General features: G+C 36.6%; 1 protein-coding gene across 1 annotated transcript in view; it reads right to left on the reverse strand.

Moving 5' to 3' along the window:
* COL1A2 (collagen type I alpha 2 chain) overlaps positions 1-13,175 on the reverse strand; it is a 36,722-nt gene that overhangs the window by 18,987 nt on the left and 4,560 nt on the right. Inside the window, exons 5-24 of the mRNA XM_074035520.1 lie at positions 12,342-12,434; positions 10,993-11,046; positions 7,999-8,043; positions 7,853-7,906; positions 7,707-7,760; positions 7,346-7,399; positions 6,874-6,927; positions 6,306-6,359; positions 4,729-4,773; positions 4,383-4,436; positions 4,238-4,282; positions 3,794-3,847; positions 2,886-2,984; positions 2,698-2,742; positions 2,485-2,583; positions 2,009-2,062; positions 1,774-1,881; positions 1,367-1,420; positions 1,142-1,240; positions 171-224 (exon numbers count right to left, since the gene is read on the reverse strand). Coding sequence (XP_073891621.1) covers positions 171-224; positions 1,142-1,240; positions 1,367-1,420; positions 1,774-1,881; positions 2,009-2,062; positions 2,485-2,583; positions 2,698-2,742; positions 2,886-2,984; positions 3,794-3,847; positions 4,238-4,282; positions 4,383-4,436; positions 4,729-4,773; positions 6,306-6,359; positions 6,874-6,927; positions 7,346-7,399; positions 7,707-7,760; positions 7,853-7,906; positions 7,999-8,043; positions 10,993-11,046; positions 12,342-12,434 — 1,272 coding nt within the window. The remainder of the gene's footprint in view (positions 1-170; positions 225-1,141; positions 1,241-1,366; positions 1,421-1,773; positions 1,882-2,008; positions 2,063-2,484; positions 2,584-2,697; positions 2,743-2,885; positions 2,985-3,793; positions 3,848-4,237; positions 4,283-4,382; positions 4,437-4,728; positions 4,774-6,305; positions 6,360-6,873; positions 6,928-7,345; positions 7,400-7,706; positions 7,761-7,852; positions 7,907-7,998; positions 8,044-10,992; positions 11,047-12,341; positions 12,435-13,175) is intronic.

Here is a 13,175-nt window from a genome sequence, read left to right on the forward strand (position 1 = left end):
CTGCATTCATTTGGACTCCATAATTACAATCTATTACTCTGCATTCCCAGATGATATATGTGTCTGATATTTATTTTCAATGTGTTCATGTATAAATAAGCCACAAAATAGACTTGATAAGGGTGCAATAAGTGTCCTTGAAAATATAATGGAAAATTAGCAATACTTACGACAGGACCTTCTTTTCCAGCGGGGCCGATATTTCCAGGGGAACCAGGAAGACCCTATAAAATAAATGAAGATGCTTTTATATTGGCACTTTAACTTACATACTCAAGCCTCAGATTAACTGAAGTCTAACAAAGGCACTTTTTCCCTCCACTTTTTGTTTGTTGCCTAAAGTAAATCATTAGGAATATTAGCCACTAGCTGGGAAGTGTGAAGACTTCTGAAATTTTTCTTCTATTTTTTTTGTGGCTTTCCTTTTACAGAAATTTAGTGCAACTCACCCATTTATAGATATCTCAAGAAACTGTTAAGCAACATGCTATATGGGCAAAATGTATCACGTTATTTACCTTATAATAGAAAAACTAATACTTTTAGCAAGCAATTTCCGAAGTGGATTTCTTATTGCTATATTTGGTGTCCCTATTGCTTGTTTATGATACAATTACAGTTGATATTCACCCATAAGAGATTATGGAGGCAAAAAATTACTCTATTGCTATGGATTAGTGTGTCTATGGACCTAGAGGTTATTTCTCCATAGCTAGTGTGATGCTGAATACATTATAGCACTTTGTGATTGCTGGGAAAATGACTTCACTTATGAATCTAATAAACGAATAATGTATAGTCCTAATACATTTCATGAACACCTTATATAAAACTCACAAATTAAGATAAAAGATTCATGCTGATAGGAGAATCAACCTCATTTGGATATATTAAAATAGATCTGTTCTTCCAAAAACCTCATAGCCATTGTATCAAGTAATAAATAGAAAATGTATGAACTAATTAAATACATGAAAATATCTACTGAGCTTTGATAAAGTTAAGTTAAAAATGCGACTGTCAGCAAGACTACTAACAAATTTACTTTTGATGTCTTTATTGTTATCTTCAATATTAACCAACCCTTTAAAGAAGGAAGTAATGCCAGGTGTGGTTTGCTCAGAATCAGTCTGAAACTTACTCTGGGTCCCATGAGACCGGGCTCCCCAGGGCGACCAGCATCTCCATTGGGGCCTCGAACTCCAGCAGGGCCACTTGCACCACGACTACCAGGAGGGCCCTATTCAAAAAAAAAAAAAAGAAAAGAAAAAAAAAGAGATAGAGGAGGAGGATGCTAAAGCTAATGACACAACCACCACGAGAAGCATCAAGTTCCTTTCTAGGAAGTAAGTGATGGACAGCTTACCATGACGCCAGCTCTGCCATCAGCTCCAGGAAGACCACGAGAACCAGGACCACCCTGCAAGAAAGTACATGAGAGAATTAAAGAAATCTCTGGACTTTGATAAGGTAGAGTTTGTTAAAATAGCATGATCTCCTTACAGGGGAGATACAGACACAGACCAATGCAAAACACTTCACCCAACCCCTAGAGGAATTCTTAGATGAGCATCCTGCAAAAGTAGGTCAACATTGTTTCCAGGCCATTTTATAACATATTAAATTGAGAGTCACTGATTTAATAAGGCAGATGGAAAGCAGATGCTTTTTTTGCCTAAGAAAATAGAGTCAGTAATTTTGACCAATTCCCAATGAAGGGGTGTCATTATCTGCCTCTGATGTGTTTGGATGTTGGGAGCATTTGAAACCTACTCTCAGCCCAGGAGGTCCTGGAGGGCCAGCGGATCCAGCTTCCCCATTAGGGCCTCTCTTTCCTTCTTCACCACTGGGACCAGGAGGACCTTGGGGCCCAGCAGAGCCCTGTTTAATGAAAACAACAAAAGAAGAGGGAGTAAAAAAATAATTTTTATACTATGTCCAGCTGGAGAAACTGGAATTAAAAAAAAAACAATTAACTTTATAAAATTGTGATGATAGAGCTACTTACGGGCTCACCCTTGTTACCGCTCTCTCCTTTGGAGCCAGCTGGACCAGGCTCACCCTAGGGTTCAATACAGAACAGTGGTCAAATGACAAACATGTTGAAACTCTCTTGCAGACAAATCTCTTAGAATATTTGTGGGTCAAGGTAAAGAGAAGCTCAAGTTCTCTAAGAAATGTACCCAGTTCATATTTAAATTGCCTACAGGGGAATGGTATTGGTCAAAGGGACAAAACTGATACTGTAGAACTTTGCCTCATTTACCTTGAGGTAATGATCGAAGATAACAGGAGGGGAGTGTCTGTGTGCAAATAGCAGACGGGAGTGTATATACATACACTTACATAAGAAATATAAACTAAAAACGCTAAGGAAGAGAAAAATAGGAATAATAAAACTACAAGTGGAAGTCTAGATAGTGATGAAATAATGGCAGAGCTGGTATTTCAGGATGATGAGAACCCACAGTCATGACCACTTACAACAAGTCCTCTGGCACCAGTAGCACCAGCAGCACCAACAGGGCCAGGAATACCGCGGGGTCCAGGGAGGCCAGGAGCCCCAGCAACACCGGGAAGGCCCTATGAAGGAAAATGCAGTGTGGTCCATTAGGGAGGTGATGGGCTGTAGAGGCAGTACACATTAAATGCCTTTAAAATCATAGCGGCACATTTTAGCTACACAGATATACTCACTGCAGCACCCTTGGCACCAGTGAGGCCGTTTGCTCCAGGATTACCCTATGAGGAAAAGGAAAAGAGAAGGATATCAGTTAATTGGAATATTTCTGTTCTTCTTTGACCCCACCTTCATTCTTCTTCTTCTCCCTACTCTACCTTCATTTTCTTCTACTCAATAAAGGTTAAAGACAACGGTTACTTACAGGAGGTCCAACGGGGCCGGAGAGGCCTGGAAGACCCACTTCACCGCGGGGACCAGCGGGACCAGCAGGACCAGCGTTACCAACAGCTCCAATTTCACCCTAAAAGAGGAAATTAAACCAAGGATTTAACCAGCAAATAATGAAACAGCATAAACAGCATATCTGTTTTATTTATTTATTTATTTATTTATTTATTTATTTTTGAGACAGAGTCTCGCTCTGTCGCCCAGGCTGGAGTATAGTGGCGCGATCTCGGCTCACTGCAAGCTCCGCCTCCCGGGTTCACGCCATTCTCCTGCCTCAGCCTCCCGAGTAGCTGGGACTATAGGCACCCGCCACCACGCCCGGCTAATTTTTTGTATTTTTAGTAGAGACGGGGTTTCACTGTGGTCTCGATCTCCTGACCTCGTGATCCGCCCGTCTCGGCCTCCCAAAGTGCTGGGATTACAGGCGTGAGCCACCGTGCCCGGCCCATATCTGTTTTTAAGGTGTCAAGTTTTATGAAAATTGCAATTACTTTTCTTATCTGTTTTATTACAGCAAGATTTTGAGTTTGGTTTCCTATTTTCCTTGCCTGGTTCTGCCATCTTGGCTACTGTTACTACCTTCCCTCTCCTTTTGTCTCTGTGATTGACTCTGGTTCTCAGTCAGTCCTAACTGACTTGGGAGAATCAATTTCCATGTTGCCATCTATATCGATGGGCACAGTGCACAGTGTACAGTGCAGAGAGACGATCTACTTCAAACGTAGAGTGAGAAAACAGGTCATTCTATGTCCATTTTGAAGGGAAGCAATAATTAAGGTAATTGTTTTGTAATTATCTCTCTATCTGCAAACACAGTTCCAATCTTTCACATCACAGTAAAAAGTTTATCAAAGTAGTGACAATGGTCACCAGTGTTTTTACCTTGGGACCAGGGGCACCTGGGAAGCCTGGAGGGCCAGCAGACCCAATGGGACCCTGAAATCAAAGCAGAAGGTGATAAGAAATTTCTTCCAAGTAAATTAAGGAAACAATAACAATGACAGAAGATCGAAGTTGCTTACAGTGGCATGACACTATTTATATTAGTAAAGAAAAAAAATTGACAGCCAGTCTGTTGTCATTAGGATCTCATCAAAGTCAAGACATTCATGGTATCCAGGGTGGGGAGATTTTGCTTTACACATCAATCAAAAGTTCAGGTACTTATAAACGGCTTACACTACGTACAAATGGAGCCTTCAAAAGACCTCACAGAACATTTGGTAAAGTGTCTGAAATGATGCTATTTCATAAGAGATTAGTGAAGAAGACAGCTCCCACCCCACATTCTGAACTCCTTTCAAATTCCCCAGTGTCAAAACTTACAGCAGGACCCACGGGACCCACACTTCCATCACTGCCACGGGCACCCTTGGAAGAAAATAAAGAGGAAGATCAGGTGGAAACTTAAATGACAGTCATTAGAAGATCTTTTAAAAGGATGAAACTGAACAGAAATGGAAGCACTTACAGCAGGGCCAGGGGCACCAACACGTCCTCTCTCACCAGGAAGCCCACGGGCTCCCTAGAAGCAGAAATATTTTCAATAAAATCCAGAATGCTAATTTAAAAAATGTCACAGGCATCATTTGCTTTGTTCAATTTCCAACCTGTACAAGAATAACACTAAAAATAAATAAGTTGCCTTCTAATTCCAACTAAACAGTAGTGGATTTCTTTTAAGTATCAGAAGGCTATTAGAAAAATATCAAAGAATACAATGCTGAAGAATACAGTGATTAGCAAGAACATTAAAGAAGTTCCATCTCACAAAGAGTGTACACATTTAAATTTACAATGAAGTAATCAATACTTACTGTTTGACCTGGAGTTCCATTTTCACCAGGGGCACCAGGTTCACCCTACATGGAGAAGAAGGATTGAGTTTTTGTTCATTAAATATAACAATTATTTTTCCTGATAGTGCAATTTTACCCTATTTTTTCACTTTGAACCATTCATATATTTCGTAACATTTCTTACACATATAGATTGTTTTTCAATTATGCCAGACACACAGATTTTAAAATGTGCTAACATGAGTTTTTATTCAGATAGTACCACATGTCCAGGTTCTAAGGAAATGTGGTTAGTTGGGTGTACCTCCTCCCCAATTTCTCCCTTATATTCTGGATATCAATTATATATTAGAAACAATATCATAAAAAGAGATGGCGAAGGATAGATTTACTTTCAATGTAACCATATTTATCCTCTTTAAAGTTGTTTTGAACACTCAGTGTTACCACTTTCATAAAATGTGCATGAAAAATTGAAGCTTCATAATATTTTTTAGAGCTATCATGTTTATTTCCAATCTATACTCTTATCCTGAGTTAAAACCAGGGTACTAGTAGTAGTAGTGGGATTTAATACTATGGCACATGTAAAAGAACTTTTCTTAAAAATAATCTGATTTTGATATAGGGGAAATATGGTTTAAGAGACCTCATAAGGACCCTTCATTTCCAGGATTCTATGTGAAGTCTATTATTTGGGAATAAGCATTGAAATGGCAGGGGGAGGATCATTTCTAGCCTATGACTTTCTAACCTCTAGATGTGTGACTTTGGGCAGGTCAATGGCTCTCACTAAGCCTCAGTTTCCCACCTCTGCAAAATGAGGGGGTCTCCAAAGCTCCTTGCAGCTCTAACATTTTATGATACAGTGATTAGTAGTCTGAGCTGTTATATCGGGCTCTTGGGAGAATGAGTTTGACCTTATCCATTTGTGTGGCAGCTGGAAAGTTAGAACAGTTTCTCCATATTCATGTTCATTTCTGGTCCCGCTAGTATTCGTTACTCATTAATTTGTAATTACGTTGGTATTCACTTTAATATCACATTATCTCCTTAATAGGAAAGAGAACATTTTATAGTTGAAAACGCTGTCAAAGAAGAGCCTAGCCAAGAGATAACACACTTCTGAGACTTTAATTACCTAATTAAAAATTTTTTGAGTGTGCACAGATAAATCACAGGAAGGAGGTTGAAAAGTGTATAGTGACATGAATGTACCTATCTAATTAGTGTGTGGCAAAGGAGAATTTACAGTTTAAAATAATAGAGTGTTCTAATCTCTGATAATATGTTTATTTACTTTTATTTTGGCTGCAGAGAGACACTGAAATTACAGAGGGGAGAAAGAAAATGGAAGAAGAAACCATTAATATTATTTTTGTCTCAATTGTTTAATAGACATTGAATTAAATAAATATTAATAATTGACCTTTTGTCACAGACTCTCATAGTCCCAATCATTGAGGGATTTGAAGTACAGAAAAGAAAAAAAACTTTTTAGAATATGGGTAATCTTCAGTATAATATACTTTTTTGGAGGTCACGGGGAATTTCAATCAAGTGCTTAAAAACAGTGCTTCTAATTTAATATTTACCTTCACACCAGGAGCACCGGGCTGTCCCTTCAATCCATCCAGACCATTGTGTCCCTGAAAGGCAAGCCTTATTATAAAATACTGTTCCATGATAGTGTTTGGCCAAATAAAAATTGTATATCTTTGCCGTTAATCTCTCCTGGGTGAATCTCGTCTGCTGCAGTAGAAAGAAGTCCAGTGTTCTGGGTCCCAGCAAACTTAGTCTATTGCCCTAGATAGGTCACTTAACTTTCCTGCCATTGAGAGAGAAGGATGGAGGACTAGGTGCTCTCTCACATCTTTTCCATCCTTAATAATTTTATGATTTTCAGATGGTCGCAAATAATAAATAATATGTGTTCCATATAATTTTCTCTGTAGTGAGCCTGTTTTTTGGTTGCTATGAACAGACTGAAAAAATTGCACCCCACTTTACTTTCAAGAAATCTGACTCTTTAACTCTTTCTTCCCTTTGGCAAACTCCAGGAATTTGAAAGTGAATATATGTCATCCAAGATTTTAAACATATTTGAGTTTTTTCCAAAAATTAATAGGCATTTTCTCTCATCTGAGTAAAGAATGTGCTTACCCTAATGCCTTTGAAGCCAGGAAGTCCAGGAGTTCCAGGGAAACCACGAGCACCCTTAGAAAGAAATGGAGAAGATGGTGAATAATGTTTTACCATAAATAAAAAGACAGTTACTTCTTCCCTCCAAAGTATTTATTCTCATCAAAGTTCAAGCTTTGAATCAAAGTCTAGTATACCTTTAAGCATGGAACGACAAATTAACCTACTCTAATGTAACTAAGGATGTGGTGTTTGTAGAAAACACAATTTATTTGCTTATAGTATGCTTGCTGTCATTAGTATTCCATTATTTGCATGAATAAAATGTATATGCATTTATTTTTTTTACTAGGCTCTTTTCCTTGTTAGATGCCTCCGATTCGTGTCATAAGTTTGGGTGACACCTATGTTGTCATTTAGATTGATGCTAGTTTTAGCAACTATCTTATAGGCCTATAATGTTTGTGCTATCTACCAATGTAAAAAGTCTCACCTGTGGTCCAACAACTCCTCTCTCACCAGGTCGTCCGGGTTTTCCAGGGTGACCCTAAACATGAAAACATCGTACAGTCAACTTCTTCTTGGTAAACTATCAGACAAAATGGGGGAAATCTTGGTTTTTACAAAAGGGGAGAAAGTTATCACATAAAAATGTGGATCCAGATACATATTTAATATTTCCCTTAACATAAGCAGGTTAGTTAATGTTTCATTAAAATATCATTTCCCATGTATTAAGAGTTCTTTCAGGCATATTCAGCTTTTGGCAGAATACTTAATTTGAATCTAGAAAATCTTGTTGAGGCAAGAGTATTTAAATAGCATTTTGAAAGTGCTTAAGAGTAAATACTTACATCTTCACCAGCCTTGCCAGGAGGGCCAGCTGGACCACGAGAGCCTGCAGGACCCTAAGAAAATGGGAGACCCATCATTTCGTTAAGGTTATATTCATAAACTCCCAGGAAAAAAACTGATCACAGAAGTGGAAAAAGGTACTCACAGTTTGACCAGGTTCACCAGGCTCACCAGCAGGTCCTTGGAAACCTTGAGGGCCCTAAAAGAAGAAAAGAATGTCATACTCCAAGCCTTTATTTCTTAATTCTCTGTCTTTTTACATAAGGGGCATAATAAACTTTCAGTACTTACTGGGGCTCCAGCTGCACCAGGAGGGCCTCTAGGTCCCATTAAACCCTGTAAAGAAAACAGATATATCAATAGTTAGCACTGATAAGTGGTCATGGTGTTGGCTGGCATCAGATATGACCAACTTAGCAGTGCCATAGACATTTTGTGATGGACAAACAGAATTGTTGTGGTTTTATTCCATAGTTTTTATTTCTCCTGAGGAAGAATTTAAGGACTCAAGCTTCTTGCACTAGTTCTGCCCCTTTGCTTTTCCTTTTCTCCCAATCCAAATCAATAGAAATCAGTGAGAATTAGATGAGACAGTCATAAGTTCCTTAAACTTGTGCACGATTGGGCATATTGAGATTGTTCTGATGCAATGAAGGGCATCAGTCTTTGCACAAGTGCAGAATATACAATTGTCCTATATGCAGCAGATGAAGCATTTCCATTTGGATTTTTTTGATCATATGTCATCTTCCTATGTCATATTTAGCTAAGAAATTGGTATTTTCATTGCCACAAAGGACATAAATTGAAAAGAATCACAAGTCCTTCTTAATGATTAAAGGGAAGTTTGTTATAACCTTATCGCTCCTCTAAGGGTTATTGGTGACTGATGAAAATGTCAAACAAAAGTGGATGTAATGAGGGGTGAAGGAAAAATAAAATATTATTGAAACAGCCTTCTGGAAAAGTCTATTATATTATATTATTGTTGAAAATATGGCCCAGATGATGGAAGATTGTTTTTCCCTTTGTTCTTTCTGTAGCACAAAAGTAGGGTAAAACAGACTGTTACTAGCTCATACACCAAAAACCCTTTCTTGACTCCTCTTTGCAGTAATCAATGTCTGTGTAAGCTCATCTGTAGGGTCTGTTCCTCATAATGCTGAAAATATTTCATGTACCAGTCTCAAGTAATTTGTTCGTGACATCAGCCGTGGGGACTCTGCAGTCAAACCTACCCTACTATATTAATGCCTAGAGTGAAATAACATGGATTTTATTTAGAATGTATGTCATTTTAATTATAAGAATTATTCATTTGGTTTTAGAAATTGCTCCAACATTAAAAGAAACTGTCACTTTTCAATCACAATAGCTTTTTAGGCATATGTTAAAAAATAATTTTCTTTGACACCAGGAATTTCTAATTATATTTGTTTATTTTTTCATGTATTTGCAACAATTTCATTTACATAAAATGTAGTGTATTTCGTGGAGGCTGTGAGACAGTATGATTACTCATTAATTCAGAGAAGAACCCTGTGGGATTTTATAGTTATTGATTTTCCAGCATGGAGAATTATTTTAATACTTTATATTTAATACTAATACTTTATTGCTGCCTATCTTCCCTATTTGTGAAACACATATCTGTTGATTACATATGTCTGTGCGTGTGTGTGGATGTGCAAGCTTAAATTATATTTCACCGATATTTCAAAGTAAAATACTCTGCTTTATGCCCCTAAGACAGATGTTCCAAAAACAGGGGAATCTGAAATCCATATTAATTTTCCCAGCTTAGTGGGCTTTTTAAAAATGACATTTAGTGGCTCTTTACTTTCCACCCTTTGCTTCTTCTTGAGATATAGGTACTGCTTTAAAACTGACTAATGTCCAGCATTAGGTGAAACAGCTAATTTCAAATATCCAATATAAACAAAGCCAAAATAAATGCTCTACTTTTTCATTTCAGATATGAACATTTTAAATTACCAGAAAAAAATAGGGAATTAGAAGTCATCGATTAAAGGTAGATTATTTCTCAAGTGAGAGTTCTAATCTACAGAAAATATTATCTCACCCTTAGAGTATATTAGCTTACTGTGGGCCATTAGCTCCAGCAGAACATCTTCTTTTGAAGCTAGAGCACTAAGTGCACTGCCCAGGTAAAATTTACATTTTAAAGACCATGTTGACTTTGGGCAGATAAATACCTTAGTTTTGAAACAGTTAATTAAAATCACTAAATTGCATGTGTGTGTGTATACATTCAATTTTGTAGTGCTTAATCAACCTAACACTTTGACTTCTGGCAATTTTTCCCTCTATTTCATATATGCTAGTACACATTTCGCATGCTCATATTAGCATTTTTCCCTTCAAGCATCTCTAATGCTTGTTAGAAGCTTCATTTGTTAATAGTCATCATCATCATCATCATATTGGGAATGTTTCTAAGCGGTACTCCACTGATAGGGTATGGTGCTGAATATTTGTACTGAGTGACATAAATGCTAGATTTTTACTCATACTCTATTCTGTATTGATTTACAATCAATAGACTAAAAAAGAATTTTTTTTGGTCAAAATATAGAAAAAGAAACATTTCCTATATTGTTAACTCCTTGAGGAGGGATCAGAATCTGTCATATTCCTTGTAATTTCCCCAGTTCCTAATACCGTTTAGGGCCCATTGAAGGTACCTGATTAATATCCATTGACTAAATGAGTGGTTTATTCAAGGACTAGGTACATAAACCATGATGTCATCAAATATTAGACATCTTGTCTGGCAGCTAGTTCTAATTATGTCATTAGTTACCTGGACGACCTTGAGAAAAGGACTTAAACTCTCCCATTTTAAAATGAATTAGCTGGACTAGAACTTGTTGATCCTTTCCAACAAGTTCAGAGAACTTAATAAATAGTTCTATGTCTCTAAGTGTTGCTTAAAATTCTAAGCAATGCTAAAGAATATTTAAAAAATTAATCAGAGTGATTACTGTTTTAAATTAAATTTATTTGCTCAAATTATGATTACTATATCCAAAGATTATTTCTTGAACATAAGCATACGACCTATCTTAATGAGGCACTTTTGTAAAGAAAACTGAACTCTTTAACTTATGTTTTCATAAATTTGAAGACAAAAAGAGTTGTTTTTATATGATCTAAGTATTGAGTATTAACTTAGGTAGCTAAATAAATGGCGTTGTAAAATGTGACAGACAATGAATTCTTTATTTAGTAAATTTTTTGGCTAAGATAAACAGATAAGCATACCATTGGTCCAGGGCCAAGTCCAACTCCTTTTCCATCATACTGAGCAGCAAAGTTCTAGAGGAGTAAAAAAAATATATATGTATATTATATATATATATAAAATATTTTTAGTTACTAGCCATGTTGTTCATTTTCTCATTTTACTTGTCAATATTTTTCTGTTGTTATTTAAAAGAGGGGAATGTTTTTGATATAATTATTAGTTTAAAATTCTATATTGAACTGAATTCCTAAAAAGTCAGGAGAGCTGTGCATTTAAAACTTGGCCCACATCTCTTTGAAATGGAGAACTTCCCTACTTTATTTTTTGAGCCCTTCTTCTGTCTTAACTCAGTGTCTCCACTCCCACCTTTTACTTCTACACTGAGGAAGGGAAGCTTTCTAAACTTTTAATGTTACTAAGGGCTCCTGACAAATTAGACAGAGCTCAAGAGGACATCTTCGCATTTTCACCTGTTGCCCTTCCCCACCGGAGCTACACAAAATGACTAAGGGATCTTTTTCTTGCCTGAGTTTCAGGAAGGATATAAAGAGTTTTCAAGTTTAGAGGAAAATTAAATTAAAATGCCCCTTGGAAGATAAAACTTTTAAAAACTAGTTCACAGTAATAACTTTACTGTTAAAGATCTCTCTTATAGTGGTAGCTCTATTAAAGAAGCTGCTTTTTAATGCCCTTCATAGATAAGCAATCATAATAAGATCTTCGGGGGAGAAAGGTCTTATTTTACTGGCATACAGTTGGGTGTTAGAATCAGGCTTCTGATTCATAGTGCTAACCAATTAAGCAAAATGTTTTCCTTCCTGCAGTGAGGCCATTTGGCACTCATACCATTGTTAAAGACATAAAGCTAAAAGAAGATATTAATGAAAAAGGGAAATGTACTTTTCTCAAATTAGTTTCAAGCAAATTAAACCTAAAACCGCTTTGAATGTTGGTTCAGCAGACTTCAAGTCAAGGAGAATAAAAAGCGTAGGATGTTTGTGAAATTGCTTAAGATCAGGGATTTCGCGTATGTAGTTCAATCTAATCAAACTCTTTAATTATGTAACACCTCTTATTTGTGCCTTACTGATAAAAGATATTAAATCTCCAAATTAAATAATGGTAATGATGGCCACAGCTAACTTCAGCGCACACAAAGACCAGTCCTGTAATTGACAAGGGCTCACAAAGAGAACGGGTAAAGCAGAATCTTGAGTGAAGAAACCAAATAAATGAAATAAAATATACTAATTTTCAAATAGAACAATTATCCCTTAACTGCTAAAAATAAATTCCACAATAAGCCTTCTTTCAACAGAGAGAAACTGAAGTTAGCTTAAAGTTAGCAATACTTAGGACACCTTACCCCACCAAGACCAGGGGGGCCAGGAGGACCAGGTGGACCAGGAGGGCCTGTGGGACCATCTTCACCATCTCTGCCTGGGGGGCCTGGTGGACCCTGTTATGTAAAAAATGAATAAGGTCAGGTTAGACAGGCCCTGTAGAAACCTAAGAATTATATGTGGTAAGATCAGTTGTTTAGACCTTTCTATGTGCAAGTAGGGTGGAAATTTAATATACTATATTTGTCATTGGTTGACATTCACTTATGAGTCTATTTTAGAAAGAGGGTTAATAACTCTCAAGATATCACAGGGTAGCTTTCCTAAAGAAGTATCTCAGCCATTGAATATTAATTTGTACTGAAGCTCCAGTATTCAAATATAAAAATTATAGCCAAACAGTATGGTTCTGTGTGCTTCACATGTTTAACAGTGCACAAGGACTTACATTGTATTGTTATTTGCCGATCTCTGACTGTGACAAACTTATTCAATAGTTTTGGTATGTTACATGTGAATAAATTAATTGATATGACAGTTAATAAGGTTGCTTTATCATACGATAGAAAATCCTGCAGATTTACTATCATTAACTACTTGTGTTATTAAAATAATTAACTGGTATAATTCTATTTCTAATAAATTGTTTGAGTGGAATTCATGTAAGTCTCCACTTCCTAACAGATATAAGATATAGGTATTCACATATTGGCAAAAGTGTTATATAATGCAAAACCACGCAGTTATAAATGTCAAATAAGCATTGCAGGGAGATTTAATAATGCCACAAATAAAATGTAAGCCTGACTTGTACATGTATGAATTTGAGCAGAGAAACATGTTACTGACTACTAATT

The sequence above is a fragment of the Macaca fascicularis genome, chromosome 3, assembly GCF_037993035.2.
Source record: "Macaca fascicularis isolate 582-1 chromosome 3, T2T-MFA8v1.1".
NCBI classification, from domain to species: Eukaryota; Metazoa; Chordata; class Mammalia; order Primates; family Cercopithecidae; genus Macaca; species Macaca fascicularis.